This window comes from Daucus carota, chromosome 9, assembly GCF_001625215.2.
Source record: "Daucus carota subsp. sativus chromosome 9, DH1 v3.0, whole genome shotgun sequence".
NCBI lineage: Eukaryota > Viridiplantae > Streptophyta > Magnoliopsida > Apiales > Apiaceae > Daucus > Daucus carota.
In genome coordinates, this window is record NC_030389.2 from 15,232,149 (window position 1) to 15,253,233 (window position 21,085).

At 34.8% G+C, this 21,085-nt stretch overlaps 2 protein-coding genes across 5 annotated transcripts; one reads left to right on the forward strand and one right to left on the reverse strand.

Moving 5' to 3' along the window:
• The first annotated feature begins 1,178 nt into the window (after positions 1-1,178).
• LOC108192465 (uncharacterized) lies at positions 1,179-5,031 on the forward strand. Its single transcript, XM_017372971.2, has 4 exons — positions 1,179-1,436; positions 4,111-4,261; positions 4,375-4,468; positions 4,537-5,031. Exons 1-4 carry the CDS (start codon positions 1,327-1,329, stop codon positions 4,797-4,799), a joined length of 618 nt encoding a protein of 205 aa, XP_017228460.1. The 5' UTR covers positions 1,179-1,326; the 3' UTR covers positions 4,800-5,031.
• An 867-nt stretch (positions 5,032-5,898) lies between these two features.
• Positions 5,899-15,361, reverse strand: LOC108192474 (nuclear pore complex protein NUP62). Of its 4 annotated transcripts, none has more exons than XM_017372967.2 (10): positions 14,045-15,361; positions 13,505-13,978; positions 12,143-12,278; positions 11,707-11,785; positions 11,194-11,316; positions 10,587-10,664; positions 8,309-8,412; positions 7,310-7,397; positions 7,124-7,222; positions 5,899-6,345 (listed from the first exon to the last, which is right to left on the reverse strand). In XM_017372967.2, exons 1-10 carry the CDS (start codon positions 15,246-15,248, stop codon positions 6,253-6,255), a joined length of 2,478 nt encoding a protein of 825 aa, XP_017228456.2. In that variant the 5' UTR covers positions 15,249-15,361; the 3' UTR covers positions 5,899-6,252. The 4 variants fall into 4 exon arrangements, with proteins under 4 accessions (XP_017228456.2, XP_017228455.2, XP_017228454.2 ...); XM_017372966.2 differs by having other exon boundaries at positions 13,505-13,981; positions 14,045-15,360; XM_064084357.1 differs by having other exon boundaries at positions 6,008-6,345; positions 13,505-13,545; positions 13,636-15,360.
• Between the last annotated feature and the right edge of the window lie 5,724 nt (positions 15,362-21,085).

Sequence of the window (21,085 nt, forward strand, 5' to 3'; positions counted from 1 at the left end):
TTGTAGTTTCAAATACATCTTATAAACAATTTTTTCGTAAAACATTTTTACTCTTAAAAATTAATATATGTTAAAATTATATAATATAATACCAATAGCTTAATATAAGGAAATTTATCAAAAGTACAATTTTTTCTAAGTCTTCTTTGCGATTTTACTATCTTTTAAAAATATTTGCAAAAATACTAGTTTTTTAGAAAAAATTTACAAAAATACGATCTATAACTCGATGCAGCTAAATGTAATTTCAGTTAATTGGCCCTACATGAGTTGCAAGTATGGTTGTATCTGGTTGCAAGTATAGTTGCGTGTGGTTGCAGCATCAAATTATTTTTGCAAATATTTTCAAAAGTTTGTTATTTTTATAAAATATTTAAAAAAATTAGTATTTTTGAAATAAAGAAATGTTTTTCACTTGGTATTATGGAAAAAAAAAACCCATATATAATGACACACGTTCAACATAGAAATTATAAAATAAAAGAGGAACATGTATAGTATTTCCTTGATCCTTTTTAGTTGTGATTGGTCAGAGTTTAACTAAACTTATATTATAACTAAACTTTATATATTATATAATTAGAAATGTTAAAAATTACTTCCTTCGTCCCCTCAATTATTTATGTTGGGAGACGTTCAACACGCATTTTAATACACGCATAATTGTTGGCAAAAAAAAATATCGGCATAAATTAAAATTTGATAAATTATTTTGTACTTTTTTCTTTCTAAATAAAAATTCAATATCTAAATTTTATAAAAAAAAGAAAAATTTTAAAAATTAATTATGAAATTATGTTTTATATGCGTTTTAAAATACTTGTTGAGCAATGCAAAAAAAATTGTAAGAAAATGAGAGGGACATGAGATTATATAACTATAAGATATATATAACATATTCAGTTGTTTAAAAACATTATTCTTAATATTTGGTAAAATATAATCAATCTAAATCATTAACGGTTTTTCTGTGGTGTGCCCATGGGCACACACTAAACGCTAACTTTCATGAGTATGATGCATTTTTATTGGTTCTCCAATCATAAATATGGATGGTCCCCTGCATTTGCATCAAGTCCACCAATAAAAACCCACCAAACTCATCAAAGTTAGTGTTTATTGTGTGCCCTTGGGCACACATTAGAAAGACCCAATCATTAAAAATGGACAACTAAAAAATAAAGTATTCAGGGCACTCAATGCACTGAAAAAGATGTTCCACTAACTAGAGCCATGTTTTAAGCAACTCCATCTCCTTGTTTGGTCTTAATTCTCCTCTGTCTCACTCTTTCACCCTTAATTGAACTCGAGTGTTGTATCTGGAAAATGGGTTCTGGGAGGAAAGGTAAGCCAGCAGCTGTGATTGAGCAGGACAGTGTTTTTGCAAGTGTTCCTTCTAGAGCTGAAGTGGAAAAGGCCATTTCTGAGCTTCAGAGGTATACACTACATTTTTTCCCTATTTTTGGCATGTCATATTTTTTCGGATTTAGCACCACTTATTAAGTGTTTATGTTCCTCCCCATGATCAGATATGAGAAAAAGAAATTAGAAAAAGACATATATTGACTTAGATCTATCCCCACTGCCTCTCAGTGTTGAACACTAATCTGCTCTCATTACAATTTAGTAGCTACCCTATGCTCTTTAACTGCTTAGTTACGAAGATACAGCTTTTCATGGGTAACCGGAGGAATACGAACTAGATACTTCTCATTTTTGTTTGAGAGTCCAGCGGTCAGGATTATAATAAAAGTTTAATACGTCCTGCGCTTTTTAGTCACCGGACGGGTAAAATGATCCTGTCCCGTGGTTAAAAAGCGTTGGACGAGGTTATAATTCTGGCTACTATTTCATGCAAAGGCCAAAAAATAATATGTTGGTTAAGAGTTCCGTGGCATAAATATGCCGGGGACCAGGACCCTTTTTTTTTATAGGTCTTTCTCATCTGTGTAGAATGGACAAATAAGTATGTCTAAAGAGCAGTCAAATAAATAGATGTATTGTGCTTAAGGCGCTCAACAGCTTCTATGCTTTCTCGGTTAAAGCTTGAAAGGGTGAATCATGGAACACCAGAAGTTGTGGTATCTTATGGATCTTACATAGGTATCCCTCACAACATCGCATGACCAATCAGCTTGAGAGATCCGAACCTTTTAGCATGACCAAATGTTTTAAAAATTAATTATTATTCTGGTTCAATTGGTCATTTCCCCTACTAGCACCATACACTGCACCATACACTGCTTGCTAACTCAATCAAAATCAAAGAAGCCGGTGTCAATGATACATTGCAATGATGAAAATGAACAACCCAACAGTGCTGTCAGGAGTACACTCCAAAAAAAAATTTAATGTTATTGCGCTAATTTAAGGGCCCACAAAGTACACCCCCAAAAAAAAATATAATTTGTAAGCCCAAACAAAAATAGTATATTAGTTTCCAATGACATCAAAAAGTGAGAACCCTCATTGACCCCATGTCATTGCTTGAGGCTGATGAAAGCAACGATTTTGTCGGTTTGTAACCTAGATTGGGAATCACATGAGGATATAGATTGAATTATGTAACAGTTGGAAATGCTACTGGAGCTGGACTGCCATCACTGTCAAATTTTAGCTTCAAAATCCATGTCAAAATTAGACTCAAAATCGTACTAGTTCCAAAAATACATGTGTGCTTCAAGTTAATAAAAGAGTACAGGTGAGACGATTTTTAGTAGACAGGGATGAAGGAGAGGAACAAGAGTTTAAACTTGAAAGAAACACTTCCAGACTAGGACATGATTCAGACGAGGATTTTAAAGATGAATATAAATTCAATGAAGATCATAAATGAAATATATACCAGTAGCCTATAGAAATGGAAACTAACAATTTTGATGGCTAATTTCAGGATTGTTTTTACCCTCTAGAAGTATGATTTAATATATTTATAACGGTTAAATTATGTCTTTTTAATCCCAATAGTGTGAACTAATACATTATGAAGTATAAAAATCATGTTATAAACCTAAATAAACTTATATATAACCTAAGTAATATATTTATGATAATAATTGTAAAATGTGCACTTAGCTTCAAAGGAGCACTTGCCTTGCAACTTCCTGGGGGGGGGGGGGGGGGGGGGGTGTTATGCTTTCGATAACACTGCAAGCCAGGCTAAATTAACGAAAAGAGTAGGCATATTTTTAAACAAGGAGCTGCCTTAATGGGGAGCTACCAACAGATATAACACCATCTCTAGCTAGAGGTACATGAATGTACCAAAAAATCAATATCACAACCGGCAGGTGTAACACACTCTAGTAATAATACTTTATTTGTTGCCAACACTTTGGCAGATATTTGAGCTCAATCTTATGATTGAGATTCACGTTAATTTTAGTAGTGTGTCTATTACTAAGCGTTTATAATATTAAGGCTTTAAACACACCATCTAGTTCTGATGAGACCTCGGAGTGAACAGGATTAAATTTTGCTGGTAGCCTATGTAGTAACAATAAGTTCGACCCAGGTCTAGGCAGATTAGAGGCCTAGCTAACACGTCAAACATTCATTGTGGGGTCTACTATTGCTCCCAAGACAAACAAGGACAATGATAATCAGACTTTGTTTAAAAACCCGATGTAAAAGTAAAAAAGGTTAAAAAAGGGATGAGTTCCTTTTTGACACGAAATGAGGAGTTGAGGACGTGGCACAAAGAGCGGAGCATGTGCTGTTCATATCAAGAGAGTCTCAGGAAGACATTAAATAAAGTGCTGATATCAATTTAAATTTTAAAGCAGTAGTGTATATTTAATAAGCTATGTTAGCACTTTCTTATCCTACTTTATTCTCTTATGCAATCAATTCATCAGAGGAAAACTAAAATAAAATTACTTATTGATTATTAAAAAAAAATATAGTTAATTAAATATTAGTGAAATATAAAGGATAGATGCAGTTTTAATGCAGCAATGCCAATAATTGTTACTTTCCTTTTAAATGAATATAAATGACCAGTCAGTGTTCTAAGAATCACAGCTTAGATATACTTGATTCGTTTAAGCACTGAATATTTTTTCTTCTTTAAATTTTACTAAACGTATGCACCCTTTTGCACTTCTGCAGTTTTTTAGATGGGGATGTCGGTAGTTCTCCCAAATCATCAGAACGCAATCGGCTGATTCAAATGCTAAACAATGACGAAGTCACCAAGTCCCCGGGATATCGACGAGTTCAAGAGGCTTATCATCTTCTGAAAACAGATTCCACAGTTCGGGTATGATATGCTGCTGTAATCGTTTCTTAGGATTAATATGCTGTTGTATTTTTTTCCTGTAATCAAAGAAACTGAGATCTAGTAATATGTTAATAACTCTTTCTTTTTTGTAGAAAGTTGTGATGTCCATATCATCAGATAAAGCAGTGTGGAATGCTGTTTTGAGCAACAAGGCAGTAAAGGATCTGAGAGGGTCACTGAAACAAGGTATACTCATAATAGTTATCCAATAATAGATATGTTTACATTATAATAAACATATTTACTGTATGCAGCTCAAATTTCTGATGAAGAACTAGACTGGGCAGCTACCATTCTACAGTGGATTTTTAAGATAGCAATGTCATTTTTTACTGAAATGATGGCGAAACTCGGACTCCTTATTGGTGAAATGTTTCAGAAAGCCAAGGCAGAAAATCTCAACTCAGAAGTTATAAAGAATTTTGACGGAAGACTTGAAACTCTATTGCTACTCTCAGTAGTGATACTTATAATTGTCGTGGTCGCTAGAAGCCACGAGGGGACTCCTGATGATTGACTGTACCATTTCGCAACAACATCTAAAATATAATCCTCAGCTCAGTATGTAATGCTTATGTATGACTTTGGAAAAACCTTGGTCACCATATGTTGAATATGTATTTGATTTTCAGATCTCATCCCAACTTTGTGACAAAATATAGGTAATATGCATGTATTTGGGCTGCTGGGATCAAGAATTTCTTCAATTGGAAAGCAAAGGCATTTTAAATGCTTAATACTTGTGGAAATACTGTCACTTATGGATAACTATGTAAACCATTGGCGCAGAATTTTGGCAGGATTGTACTATAGAGCAGCATAAATCATACTAGTAAATATTTTTCGGAAACAAATGAATCAATTAAAATATGTTACTTCGTCAAAAAAAAAAAAAAAAAAGGTTACTGTAGCAGGCAACTGCTAATAAATCGATAATGTAGCCGTTTGTTTTTTGTTTTTTTTGTTTTGTAAGGTATAATGTCGCCGTTTGTTGTTTTGCGCTGAAAACTGAAATGCAGCAATAAAGACATTTACATAAAAACATAAAAAGATTTCAATATTGATGAGATCGAATTGAAAATTTTAAATTAGTTATCTGTTTGAGTAAATACAATTTTTTGATGATGGTGATCCGGCAAATTATCTTTTTTAAAAGAAGACATAAATTTTTATCATTCAAAATTATAAAACTAAAAATAATTAATAATAAAATTATCTTGTAAAACCTAGTATTAAATTATTTTTTACCTACATTTCTCAATTTAAAATCAGAAGGTCTTCGAGCCATAATTAAAGATTTCCCAAATTTCCCTGGCTCTCAAGCAGAATAATAGGTAAAGTTTTTAAGCATCTAAAATAAACAAATCTGAAATCAATTGGCTTCTGTTGAATCGTTCATATAAGGTTGCTTTGATATTTTATTCTGTGGCTCGAAAAGTTCAATTTTTGCCAAAATTGAGTGTGAACTGTGAAGTACATTAAATCACCTCTTCAGGACTGGACATTTCCACAATCTTAGTTATTCCTCTATCCCCCAAACAGTTTTACCCACACTCTGCATAAAAAAATACTGGTCTATTGCAACAAATAATGAAACCATGAATCTCTTATAGCAGTGTTATAAATCTTTTATCTTTTATTAACAAGAAATTGACCCATACAAACAAGCAGACACGTTAATTCAGTGTCTGCTCTTTTGCCAATTAGCATCACAAGAGTGCAAAATGAGAACAAAACATAACATAACCAATAAGGCATAAAGACTATCTGTTTGCTGATTCGGAAATGTTTAACATCTAATTGACTGTGCTTCAACTAAAATGCACCAATATAGTTTATAGCACTAAATGGTCAAAAAAAAATGAAGTTTCACATCACAGTCGTTTTGCGTCTGTGGTTAATATTCCTGTTTAGCTTTGGCCAGTAAGATCAGTCTTCAACACCTGTCAGATTTCATCAGGTGTCATCAGTCAAGACAACCAATATTTTTGACCCGCCAAATCCCGATCTGCAGCGGAACCTTGGCTGGCAAGCTTCTGGATCTGTGATGAGAACTCTTCAGCCTGAAAGTGAACTTGTCAGATTTAGAAACAGGGTTTTAACAATCTCCAGAGATAATTTGACTTGCACAGCAAGAATGAGAGAACATGTTTACAAACATAACTAAGAACATAATCGTTCAACAAGTCACATGCTCAGCACCCACTTCACCAAAGAGAAACATATTACAAGCACTCCAGAATCCAGATATATTATGTATTTGCACATCACAGTCACAGATGTAAGTCCAAACTAGTTGCTTTTGTAATTGGCAATAACAATTGGCTCTAGCTGCTTTGTGATGAATTAGTAAATCTGATCATAATAAACTATAGGCCGATATGATCAAATATTAACATCCAGATGCTTTAAGTCATGATCTTTCCCTTTATCCACTAATGCCAGATAATTTGGGTTTCAAGTCAATCAGGTCTCTCATTTTCCTAATCTTTCCAATCTAGTTTACATCGACGGTCAAAATGCAACTGACAATTTTTAAATTATACCTTTTCCCCAACCACAATTTTCTGCACATTTAATCCTTGAATAACTGTGCATTACATCACATATGACATACTGCATAAACGACCTTTTGACAATCAACTATCATACACAGAACAGGAAAACTACGATCAAAGCTTTTTCAGAAACTATTTAGTGGTGCAAGACTAGTTGGCAGTCATATACTTAAGTACTTTTTGCAGTCATATACTGAAGTACTTTTTGCACCCAAAGTACATTTAGTTGTCTTAAATTACTATCAGACAGTAAATAAAGCTTAAAATTTATAGAAAACCTAACCTTTTCATCAATCCACATCAAAGAACTTAGTTGATTGTTTAAAATTCGCACAACAACATCCAGTGGAGTCATCCCATCAGTTGCCTCAAGTTCACCGGCCTAAGTGAAACAAATGAAGGAAGTTATTCAAACCAGTCAATAGTTTAGGAAGGTAGTAAATTAGAAACAAAAAAACAAAGCACCCACCTGGTTGGCATTCACCGCCTGAATAACCGATTTGATTTGCTCAGTCATGTGTTCAAGCTCTCGTTCTATAAATTCAGCCTGTTCATACCTGCAAATCAAATCACCGAAACTATCAAACGCGTACTCTGGAAGATAACTATAGCTGACACAATTATCGATGCTCAATTTGAGGCAACTTGGTTCCAGAAATTGCCCAGAAAAGGTTTGAGGCAACTTGATTCCAGAAATTGCCCAGAAAAGTGAATGCATGTTAGCACATGACAATAGAGGGCAGAAACATACAAACCACAGCTTAGACATAACGAACGGGTGAGACGTAACCATCTAACTAGAAGCATGTACAATAAGTGATACCACAAGTCATAACACATATTTACACTTGTAAAATTAATTTCTATGTAAAATATACTTTTGAAATATGTGTCTGCATCTGTGCACATTACTTTGTGATGTTTCAAATTTGTAAGTGCAACTCAAAAGCCTTTTCCACTTTAATATAGTGAATTATAACCGGGCCAAATAGGAACACAATGGCTACTTGATTGCAGCACAAATATTATGAATTAAGTTACATATATGTGCTAAATTAAGCTAACCCGCAAAAGTTGGTCCTCCGGAAAGAAAACAGTAGCATTCAAGGAGAACCAAGATTCTATTAATATTCTCTTAACAGCACTCTGGAAATTATCACCGTGACTAAATAAAGCAATCCATATGCATGCCATCAGTCATCACTCATCACACTTGTGAGTTGTGACTAAGCAACATACTAAAAGATAATAAGAATCACAAGAATGACAAGGACCAAAGATACAACTGATTGAGCAACTGCAGAAACTAAAAGTAGGCAATATGAAGTGACAAAGTAACATACTACAAAATAACAAGAATTAAAAGAACGATAAGGACCCAAGATACAATTGCTTAGCAACTGCAGAAACTAAAAGTAAGCAATATGAGTGTATCAATCATAGATTGTGACAAAAACTTTTCACTCACATTGCATCTCTTGTAGATGCAGCCTCATCGTCAAGAAGTAGTGCACGCTCATCTTTGTATATACGTTCAGCTTCATCTTCCATACTTTGCAATGCCTTGTCAACCTAGGATATAACAAAGAAAATGATATTTAACATATGCACCTTTCATACGCAAGATTGACATCTTTGCAACCATTTGTCCGTTCATTACTAATGCATCATCTATCAAAAGTCCTCAATCACGCACTAAATAAGCTAACTCCTAAACAATTGTTAAATATTGGCATTTAATATAAGTCAGCACATGAAACTCAATCTCACTATGATGGCATTTTTAGTTTGATTTGTTTGCCTTCAAGCATGCTTATGTAATCAAATATGTATTTGAAAAGGAAGACAAACATGTAGGTTTACTTGACTTGGACCCACTCCTCTCGCTTTTAAAAAAACTTTCCAGTTTCCACAACTTATGATTTCCCTTCCCATCTACAATTTGATTAGACCTTGGAAAAAAATGGATCCCATAGGTTAGCACCAACAACAGACACTACATACAGTCATACAGAAGTTGTCGACAAGAAACACCATTGCCAAAACTGGATTACAGATTTGCCAGTCAGGGATACATATCCATTAAAAAACTCAGAAATAGAAGGGAAATGCACAAGTGCAGCCCTACATGTGTGTTATTTTAGTTCTTAACACACACATAGCATTGATTGATCTGCAGTCATTAGATCCAACATATGCCTTTAACTAATACAATAAAACTACCCTTGGCTGGTCATCCTTTCCTGACCATATAGATAATCTAGAATTCACTGATAAGCAAGCTTTACTGAAGTCTATTTTGGACCGAAATGATATATTTGTTTGGGTAAGTAGGTCACTTGTCAGACATCATTTTAATTGTGCCTTAAAGCAACTTCTATCAAGTGGAATGCAGTATAAAATATGCCTCTGATTACCAAACACTGACTTGCTATCTGTCATTTTTTTTCCTCAAGAAAGATAATGTGCTTCAGAGATTCACCATTTATAAAGTTCTTAGCAATGCTACTTGCACATAAAATTAAGGTTGACCAACTTGTAGCCTTTAATAACCATTTGATCTTTATCAAAGAAAAATAGCCTAATACACAAATTCCAGAAGCAGGGCTAAAATTTGCATTTAACATTTATAAGCTAGTGTCGAGTAGAAAGAGGAAGCACCAGATATAATTAATAATTATATCATAATATTGCATTTGGTTTTCTCTTTCTTACTCTACACAGGAAATAATTTCATGATTGTAAAGGACCCTCTCTTAGGTCAACCTCCTTCTATTTATAGAGTTGTCATTACAAGTAATGTGTTTCCAAGTGCAAGTCATATGCCAGCAAGGAAAGAGAACTTATTAACTTTCGCTAAGAAGTTGTCATAATGGCCCTTTTGAGGTCAAAAAATTATATGGTTTGGCATTAGTAGGTCAATGGTCCCATGTCATTACAGATTGTCCATTATGACAACTTCTACCAAGTGTACTGCTGTACTAAATATGACCCTGAACCATAGACTTGCTGTCTAATACTCCATCCAGTGTACAATAAAAGACACTGCACTTACTTTTAGGTCTTAGTAAAAAGAGTTCTACTCACAAACTTTTATTGATTCTTTTTCTAGATAAAAGTATTTTTTAGATATTTTTATTCAAAGAATATTAAATAGAATTCTTTTGAGACCTAGAAGTACGTGCAGTGCCTTATATTGGGGACCAGAGGGAGTATTTTCTTCTCTCTCAGAGAGGTGCTTCAGAAGTTCACAATCTAATAATATTTCAGCAATGCTACTTGCACATTTAAGTAAGGGTAAGCAACTTGCAGCCTACAAAAACATATCGATCTTTTACCAAGATGATAGCACATATTATCTAGAGTAAATTACACAGCCGTATTTTTCACTAAATTTTAAAAAAGTGGCCAAAATTCCAAATTCACTAATTAGTGGACAGATTTTATTTCTGTCTTTTAAACAAATGGCACCTGCTAATTTGTGCCGTGAGAAAGAGCCATTATTTTTATAGGTGAAAATAAAATATGGCCATCCTTGTAGAAAAAAAACTAACGAAAAATTAAGAATCACCATTATTTTAAAAGCAAAAATTAAAACTGGCCATTATTCTGCAAACTTGAAAGTTTGATTGCGCATTTAAATATGGTGTAAAATACAGCCAATACTTTGTAATTTGCTCTATTCCATCAGCAGGAATAAACTTTGCATTTAATATTCATAATATAAAAGGCTAACCAAAACATACCTCCTCCTGATGAGTTTCAATAAGCTCCAGTTGTCGCTCCAAGTTTGTTTGAGTCTCAACAACATTTGCAACTTCAGTCTAAGTTATAGGCACAACACAAAATATAAGAATCTTTCAGCGTGCAATATTGGTGTACGAAAAGGAACTTCCATTTTGGTAGTCGGCATGGAAAATATATGACATAACGAAAGTGAAACCACAGGTGTTTTAACCATCAGAAACTTATTCCTTAATCATATCACGTCAAAAAGAAAAGAAGAAAGAGTTGAGAATTCTCCACAGTACAAGCTTATCAGAAGTACAAAACCTAGAAATCTTCAAAGTAAAGCCTATTTTTAAATAAAAGAGAATCACCGTAAGCACTACGCACAACAGCAATTTGAGCTGCAATATAGATACTGAAAAATCCAAGAATTTTAAACTAAATGCCTGATTCAAGAAGCACCTACAAAATTCTCATACCAGACGTAGCAAATATAAATGCCTGATTCAAGAAGCACCTACAAAATTCTCATACCGACGTAGCAAATATCCTACAAATCATTTAGGTACAGCACATCTTCGATTAATAAACAATAGATAATAAGCAAAGACAATGACAGATAACCTCAAGCCTAAGAAGAGCATCACGATTCTGTAAAATCCTCCTATCCCATTCACCAATTGCAGTAGCCTGCTTCCGAAACTTTCCAGTACGGGTTTGTAGCTCAGCGTTCCACTCCTTGATAATCTTCACAATATGATATCATTGATATGTACACAATTAGTGAACTCAACAATAGCAAGAGGCTCACCAGAGTCTACAAATGATAGTAGAGAGCAGAAAACAACATTGACAAGTGGCAAAGATTACACTGATAAAAAGTGAAGACATTGAAGTAAAACCCCCAGATACTGGGAATTCTAAAACTCAGAAAAAAAAAAGGATACCATGATATGCTCCAATACCAGGTAGAAGTGAACAAGTTTTGCATATTCGCAAAAAACACTTGGTGTTAATAAAAAGAATATCAGATATAAAAACATACTAGTTAATTCTGAAAATATGTATAAGATGAATAATATCAACAATAAAGAAGTCAGAAGATAAAAGAGAGTAACTACAAAAACGCAAATTTACCTCTTCAACAGAACGCCCTGTAATTTCAGATGGAAGTTTCGGCACAGGTGCCGCAGCTCCAGCGGGTGCTGATGTGGTCCTAGAGAACAAAAGATCAGATGATCTATCTCACTACTCTGAAGTATGAGTAAATAAACACAAAACTCTCCTCAATATTCTTTATTTACATAGTTGAATAAATGATCCCCAATTAAGTTGATTTTGATGTGATCATAGTAACCAAAAATTAAATTATTAGAATTCCAATCATCAAGAAAGGTATACATTATTCACTTGAGTAGATAACCAATCTTCATATTATTTATCTTTCTATAATTTGCATCAATTGTACAAATTAATTCTAAGAACTGAGATGCTGATCCATGAGTTCATCATATATACTTAAAGGTTATTGTTAGTGTAATGCTAAAAACAATGTTTAGTTATGTACACTTACCCACTACTAGAAGCCACAGCGAGTGCTGAAGAAGACTGTGGGGCAGAACTGGAAGTTAAAGTTGTTCCAGCTGAAGATTTTGAAGCTGGACCTAACGAAAGCGAGGTGGCTCCAGATGTAGAATTTGGAGCAACGCCTACAAAAGTAGACACATTTAGACATTTTAATTAGTACACATATGTGTGTGTGAGTTGTAAATACTTGTAGAACGCAAGTTGCATAAGTTGTCTAGATAATGATAGTGATGCTGGACAAGATAGCAAAAGCTGAGATAAACAAACCTTCAAGTGATTATATCCAACTCAAGTCACTACCCCAAGTTCAATATCCCTAAATTGACTAATCAACTCTAATCCAGAGAAAACAATGTCTGTATATCAACACTACCATGATATGTAGGCAATGGAGATTACACTATTATATGGAGAATAAAAGACCCAATGGATTAAGGCCCGTTAACAGTCGGGCTTTATTTTAAATAAACTTCTTAACCACTAAACTATTAGCCTCCCCCCCCCCCCCCCCCCCAAAAAAAAAAAAAAACCCATATAAGTTAAATGAACACTACACTATATTGGTTAATTCTAGTTCTTATGTATCCTTGATCAAAGGCTGTGCCGTAGATGAGTAAAGCAAATTCATCTCCTGCCCTGTCTTCTTACGAAAGGACGATCCCCCCCTTGTTACAGGCTTTCAGGCAGTCTTTGTTAGGTTTTCTGGCAGAATCAGTCTGTTGTCCTCACTTTCTTTACTTGCATTTTTCCTTAACACAACCTGACCAGTTCCAAGCATCATCGCATACTTTCTGCTGCAGTGAGTCAGCTTACATTTACGCAAGGCATATCAAACATCTTCCCTTGATCATATAAAATTAGGGCTTTACTACTCAGTATTATACTGTAATTAAAAGTTTTGTTATGTAACTATACACTCTACCCACACTCTCACCAGTTTACACTCATTCAAAGTTCTAATAGAATAACTCCATAATCCTTATCAACTATTTGGGTGAAAAGATAAATGGGTTTCTATTATTTAAAAAGTAATTTGAAGTATTTGATTAGTATATGACAATATTAAAAACATTTTTGATGATAAATGCGAACTTGGCGTTTGTAGGAACTGTCTACAATATACACGTGGTTAGGCGAACCCTTTTAAGGACAAAACTACAAAGTCTACATCTATAATGAATCAACACCATTAAGTCGTTTCAGAAGAACACTCACATACAAAGTACAAATTAAACAAAACAATAATATGAACTTAGTATTGAACATGAAACATACAATTATAAATTATAAATGTAAGATAAGTGACCTAGCACACATGAATACAGTAGAATATAAATGGAAGACTCACCAAAGGAAGCTGTTGTGTTTTGTGTTCCCGGGGCAGATGACGTTGAAAAACTTAAACCAGTACTTGCTGATGTTGAAAAACTTAAACCAGTACTTGCCGATGTTGAAAAACTTAAACCAGTACTTGCCGATGTTGAAAAACTTAAACCAGTACTTGCCGATGTTGAAAAACTTAAACCAGTACTTGCCGATGTTGAAAAACTTAAACCAGTACTTGCCGATGAAGCAGTCCCTGTTGATGTACCAAAACTAGAAACAGAAAAAGGACCTGATGAAGCAGCTGTAGTTGTTTGAGTGGGAGTAGTTGATCCCGTGCTTAAGCTAAAAGATGGAAAAGCAGGAGCTGCAGTCGCTGTTGTAGTGGTAGTTGACGCTGAAGTAGCAGCGGGAGTAGAAGCAGCTGTAGTATTAGTAACGGTTGAAAAGAGAGACGAGGCAGCAGTTCCAAATCCAACAGACGCGGGTTGTGTAACAGCTGCTGTTGCAGGAGAAATAGTATTAAAGGATGTTGAAGACACCGGAGTCGCAAATGAGAAACTACCTGAGGATGCAACAGGGGTCGGAGTAGAAGTAGAAGTAGTAGATGCTGCAGAACTTCCTGTCCCCTTCGATAACGAAAATGAGAATCCAGTTGACACCGATGTAGTTGAAGCTGGAGTTGAGCTTGAAAATCCAGTAGCTTTGGAAGCACCAAAAGGCGAAGTCGACGTCACAAATCCCGGTGCAGCTGCAGAGGATGAGGCTGAACTAGAACTGGCTGGAAATGAAAATCCCAACGTAGACGAAGACGAGGAGCTTGAACTTGAACCCGAACCAGCTGGAAATGAAAATCCTGAAGACGATGAAGCAGGACTAAACAACGAAGGTGAAGTTGATGCAGAGGTCGACCCTGTAGAGCCAGGAAACGAAAATGCAGGTGCTGATTGGACCGAAAAAGTCGATGATGAAGCAGCAGAAGCTGTAGTTGTCGAAGATCCAAACATATTAGAAAATGAACTAGTTGTATTCAAAGCAGAAGACGAAGCAGGTACACCAAAAGGTGTGGACGAAGAAGTCGAACCAAAGCCAGTAGTGGCACCAAAGCTGGGAGCTGTATTCGAACCAAACGCGGTTGTTGTGGAAGTCGAACCAAAGCCAGTAGGCGCGGTCACTGAACTCGAACCGAACGGTGAACTATTAGTATTGGCAGTAGAAGCATTTGTAGCAAACGGCGTCGTTGAAGAGGCAAAGCCAAAACCAGTAGACGCCGTAACAGAATTCGAACCAAACACCGGCGTTGTAGCAGCAGTAGAAGCAGGTGCGCCAAACGACGTCGTAGTAGCCGAAACACCGAACGACGATGTGGCAGCACCAGCAGTAGTCCCAAACAACGAACCACCGCCAAAAGGCGACGTGGTCGTAGTATTAGACGAGCCAAACGGCGTCGTAGTGGTTGCCGGCGTAGAGGAGCCAAACGGCGTCGTTGTGGTGGCAGTAGCAGACGACGCCGTTCCGAACAAAGTAGAAGCAGTGGATCCAAACGGCGAGGAGGAAACAGCGGGAGAGGAGGCGCCGAAGCCGAAGGAGAAAGAAGGAGCGGAAGAGGCGGAGGCGGAGGATCCGAACGGAGAAGGAGAAGATCCGAAAAGGGAGGAAGGCTGGGAAGATGAAGAAGTAGGGTTAGGGTTTGGAGAAGAGAGTGAGAATGAGAATGGTGAAGATGATGATGAAGAAGAAGAATTGGTGCTGAAATTGAAGCCCGCCATTTGGGTGGTGAAATTGAATGAGCGAGCGAGCGAGGGTTTTTGAATTTGGGGGTTTTAGTTCCCAGGAGATGACTGTCAGCTTCGATTTACAACCATCCAGCAGAACTTGGTTTGCTTCGATTTTTTGGTTAAAACCGAAACCGAAACTATCCTCGGTTTTAAAATTTAAAAACCGCAACCACAACTGATTTGTTTTAAAATTCTTGTTCGGTTTTAATTGGTGCGGTTTCGGTTTTAAAACCAAAATAAATTAAATTAAGAAACATATTTCCAATTTAATAAATAAATTAGTTAAGTTAGTTAACTAGATTAATGGGTGAAGAGAAAGTTTGAAATTTAAAGCATTGCTTGAACAAGGAAATATTTGAGATATGTTCAATTATATACAAATGTAAACAAAAACCTAATCATATAAATTAACTTAATGATGCCATTTTATAATAACTAAAATATTTATTTGTATTTTATTCACACGGATCATATTTCTATCTTTAAACTCATGAGATTTATACTCACTACTCCACTATTACTATAACCAGTATATCTTGCCCGTGCTACGCACACGGGTAATTCATGTTACTTTCGTATTGCTATAATTTCTTAACTTACATGCACACATCCAATAATCTCATGTTCACCGCATATTGTTACGTGTATCTGTTTTTAACTCCTCGATTCCACAATTTTACGACATTTGTGGTATTAGAACGGTTTCTAAATTTCTTTAGTAATTCATTCCAAAAATGGTATCTCATAAAAACAGTCTAACCAAATACTTATTGCAAACGGAACTTTTTAACAATAATAGAAATCCTTACATGAAGACCAATATCTAATAGAAATCATTAGACAAACACCAATAAGTTTAACTATATTCCAATGAATATATAATATTGAATACTGAATAATAATAGAAATTGGAATGCCGAAACGAAATGGTAGAATGCAAGGTAGAGCTCCTCATGCAATACTTGAAACGCAGCAAATGAAGCCATCCTTTATTATTAGATGAGGAACTCACGGCTCCTGCAATTGTAGAAAGTGTTACAAACTTTAGTTTCATAATAAAGACTATTGGCTCATGAGTTAGAAAGCAGCGATTTTATGGTTTCCTAGTTTAGCTAATGTATGTAAAAGGTCTGGTTCCTAAACAGCTTGTCATACAAATACACTGCAGTTTTACCTTTTTGTAACAGAGTCTAAATTCGATGTCCAAATAGTGGATGTTGCGGTTTACATTAGCGTTTAAGTAGGTATATGTCATGCATTTTTTATTGTAAAAATCTATTCAAATGTGTGCCATTTTTGAACAGAAAATAAACACCCACAAAGACTGATTATATCGGTTAAGTTTCAAACACAAATTCTTGGTATTAATGTGTGAGGGAATATCAGGCCTGAAGAAAGTACAAACCTTTTTCACTTTTTTGGAAGAAGATTTCGAGGTTGATGGCGTGTCATTGACTTCTGAAAGCTTGAGGGCAGCACTCTGCAAGTAAGTTTTTTAGCACAGTAAATCATAAAATTTATTTTTTCAATTATTTTGCTTATGCAACTGCTTACTCAAGACTATCAAAATCACATACATTGCATATAGAAGACGTTGTGCTGGATGTACCCGACACCGAACAAATAGCAGAGACGGGAGCACCAGCATCAATTGCATCCACAGCAAAAAACAGCCTCCTATTCACCTTAACGTTATCTTCATTGATCAATAACTTAAGCCTAAGCTCTTTGCCTGTTATTGCTCTAATATGTTCTGGAAACTCTGTACTTGTCTGTTTCTGCAGTTATAAAATTCCAACATTAAGTAAGATATGTTAATGTTAGCTCATCAAACTAGTAGTGTCTAATAAGTCGGGGATATTAATATATCGTATCATCATATCATTATCATTTTAATCTATCTATATATATTAACCAATCAAACATAAATTGATAAGCCGTCTAGTGTAGACCCAAAACCTTTATGTATTCTTCAGTGATCTTCTCACTTAGCTCATTCAGTGTCATGGTTTCCACAATTTGCTGCACTGTTTTGTTCGTAGTCGTAGCTGTATTTCCCTCGCTATGTGTGTAACCCTCATCAATCAGCCTGTTACTTGTATGTTAGCATATTAAAAATGTCACGAAGCTTGTATCTTATATGTCAATCAGCCTTTCACTTGTACATGTCATAACATTTATATCTTATATGTTAGCATATTAAATATGATGTTAGATCAAACCACCTTTGACACATGGCAATCACAGCGTCGATATCTAGATTCATGTAGATTCTCGAGGACGGGACAGTGTTGATCCGCATAGTATCTGCAATTAGGTCATTGATCAATAAGTGCTGCACTATTGCTTTCTGAAAAAAACAACATATTAAGGGATATTAAGGGCTGTTGTTTAAAAATCATAAGGTTGTAGTATGCTTACTCCTGAATGTTTTAAGCTTTGTGCATGTCATGATCACGATGATAGGTGTTTCGGTGGTTTTATCCTTTTCCTTTTGTGCTGCTAGTGCAAGATCACCCCATATCGCCACGGCACTGGAGTACCTGCAAGAATATATTCACCTCAGTACTACAGACCTTGACATTGATACCAAGTAGGAAGTGAGTCGCTTGTGCAATATATTAAAGAGAAAAGTGCATAATGTGTACCTGTACTTTGGCCTATACAACACTTGTAATACTGTAGTTTCAAATCCTACACTCGAAATATTGTACTTTCGAATTTTATGCAGTCAGTGTACAAACGTCAAATAAACACTGACGCCGTTAGGGTACTTATGGAAATTATTATTTTAACGGTTTTTATCTTCTTTAAAAGCTCTCCAGAACCTTTCTACACTCGTCCCTCAACATACAAACCCTGATCCCAAACAGTGACCTAAATCATGTTCTTCTAAAATGGCCGCAAACAACGGTAGCGAGACAAAATTGAGTGATTCCGGCCTTTAAAAGTTTTGGGAGTGTAGAAAGCTTCTGGGTCGAGGAGAGCCTTTAAAGAAGATAAAAGAGCCGTTGAAGTAATAATTTTCATATGTACCTTAACGGCGTCAGTGTTTATTTGACGATTGTACATTGATTGCATAAAATTCGAAAGTACAATACTTCATGTGTAGGATTTGAAACTACAGCATTGCAAGTGCTGTATAGGCCAAAGCACAGGTACACATAGTGCACTTTTCTCTATATTAAATAACAATGACCTTCCATCTGATGTGCTAAAAATATGATTTTAATCGCAAGTGCACGATCCCGTTTTAGTAATATAAGATTCGTTCCAAGGACTAAATTTATTTTCGCGAAAACTTAATTTTTAACTTAATCAAATTAGACCAAAAGATTTTGAGGTGAATTTTTTTATATATCTAAATTTTAAATAACTAACAAATTATTAATTAACAAATTAGGTAGCAAGTTAATTAAATATAAAGATAAAATCTGAATAAATTAATAAAAAAAAATAAAGAAAACAAAAACAACCGCGCGCTGACGAAACACAACGGAAATGAAATCAGTAGTTTTATACAGGAAATCAACGCGCCGCGGGTAACTTCAACAAAAACTAACCAAACATAAACTAATTACCGGAATCTATGGAGGTGCCCGGAATAGCTTAAATCTCGCCGGAAAATTAGTTTGACCGGAAAATTTAGCCATTCCAAATATAACAAATAAAAGTCCACTAACCTCTAAACCAAATTCAACAATAAATTCTACACTAAATAGCCCCTAAACACCCCATTTTTGACCAAAACAAGACTCAAATCAAACCAAATGAACTCCAAACTACACCAAATTTCAAATCTAGCCTAAACATAATATTTCCAACATAAACCCACTAACCTCAATTCAAAATTATAAACTAAAATTTACACCAAAAAGCCCCCACAACTACCAAAACCAAGAACAAAAACAACACCAAATCACACCAAACTAACTCCAAATCACACAAACTTCAAAACTAACTTATCTACTATGTTTCTAACAAAACCTCATCAAACTACAAACCAAAATATCAAGTAAATCATTGAACCCACTAATAATATTGAGAATTAAAAGAGGCTTAAGCTAAATACTAAAAATGTAAATTCAAAACATAAAATAAAGGCTCTTCAACCCACAAGTGGTTGGCATAAATGCCACTTTATCCACTTGTTAGAAAGAAGGTTGGTTATAGCCATAAATTTCAACAAAGCAAGGATGCAAGAGATAAGAAAACTAAACTTGAACTTATATATATATGAAAAGTGTTTACAATATTTGTGAGATTACAAGTGAAAGAGAAAACTATTCTAGATGTAGAAGATGGTAAGAGAGGCTACTAACAACTACGTAAAAACTAGGGTGAACTAAGATAGTGGCTAATGAGAGAAAAAGATGTTTATATAGGCCAAGATTAGGGTTTTAGGGGTAGAAGGGTCTTTGTGTCTTGATTTTCTTTTCCCTTTTTTTTCTTCTTCTTCTTTTTCTTTTCTTTTTCTTCCTCTTTTTCCCTTCTTGCACCTTTTTGTTCCTTTTTCTCTTGAATTCTCGATTTCTCTAAAAATTCCTGAAAACAAAACAATTAACTAATAAAATACGAAAACAAGCAATAAATAGGTAGTTAAAATGTGCAAAATAATGGACCTATCACCATCCGTCATCCTGAACCTAACAATATTTCTACGTCCATTAACTGTGTCGATCTCCTACTCCTCACATACTCCTCACATACTCCAATGACATCTGCGTTTGTGTCAAAACGAAGAATCATTGATGAATTCACAGTTAAATAAGGTATGATATGAGGTATTGACATGAATTAGAACATGTGTCTTACCTGTTCCAAATTCTGGTTGTTCAGCATTATTATACGATTTTGCAATTTTGAGTAGATCACCCATGTCAACCAACTCGAACTTGTGCATGGGTATGATGAAGTCGTCATTTTCAATCTTCTTTACCCTCGTAGAGTTTGAGAAATTGATCAAAGTCTTAGTAGATACCGGCTTCATCGAACCAAAAGCTTCTTTAAAAGTTTACCAATTAAATTTTTATTTATAAAATGAGAATTTAGTTGAATCGAATAGCAGTCATTGTTAGAATAGGTCCAAACAATTGTCTATCTGACGACAATTGTATTTAAGTGAACACCGCACGTTCATTTACACGGGCAAAAATGTTTTATTTGAAGGTATTATCCTACATTAAAGACAATTAAAAATATGAATATAATATTATAATAATATAATAAATATGTCAAATCTGTGCTTATAATATACTCGCTCTGTCCCATAATTAGAGTAGCTTTGACTTTTTATACATAATGTTAGGTGTACAAAAAACAGAAGTTTACATATTATTTTTCAAATTTTTTTTAACTCATATAAAAGTTTAACATTTGTTTTTTACTCAGAAAATGAAAATTTGAAAAATAATAGATAGAGGTGTTTTTTTAATCTCAAATTTAGTGTCAAAAGGCAAAACAACTTATTAATATGGGACAGATAGAGTATAATGTTTAGATAATAAATACCTGATTAATTAGTAATTAACTTTAATAAGGACAACAATCTCATCAGTTATCATCAAGAGAATAGAAATTTCATAAACCCCAAAAGGCAACAATCTATTTGGGGAAAAAACACCACATACAGACTACTCCCACAAAATTTCTACAAACAACTGAGGCAAGAGATGTCTGCTCGCTTCAAATCGTTTCAAGAAATGAAGGTATGAATTTTTTCAGCTAAACTATATTTATCGTTTTATGATGTCATAAACATTATGTGATAAACGACCATGAGAACTTTAACCATTGGCACCAATCTGTAATGCTTTTGTAGATGAGTC

Bases quoted from the DNA above. Each gene is read 5' to 3' on its own strand.
- LOC108192465 (XM_017372971.2), top strand. From the start codon at position 1,327: ATGGGTTCTGGGAGGAAAGGTAAGCCAGCAGCTGTGATTGAGCAGGAC. The intron at 1,437-4,110 runs GTATACACTACA...GCACTTCTGCAG, and splicing joins GCCATTTCTGAGCTTCAGAG to TTTTTTAGATGGGGATGTCG. The intron at 4,262-4,374 runs GTATGATATGCT...TCTTTTTTGTAG, and splicing joins AAACAGATTCCACAGTTCGG to AAAGTTGTGATGTCCATATC.
- LOC108192474 (XM_017372965.2), bottom strand. From the start codon at position 15,248: ATGGCGGGCTTCAATTTCAGCACCAATTCTTCTTCTTCATCATCATCT. The intron at 8,413-10,586 runs GTATGTTTTGGT...GTTATATCCTAG, and splicing joins TTGAAACTCATCAGGAGGAG to GTTGACAAGGCATTGCAAAG. The intron at 7,398-8,308 runs GTGAGTGAAAAG...TTTGATTTGCAG, and splicing joins GCATCTACAAGAGATGCAAT to GTATGAACAGGCTGAATTTA.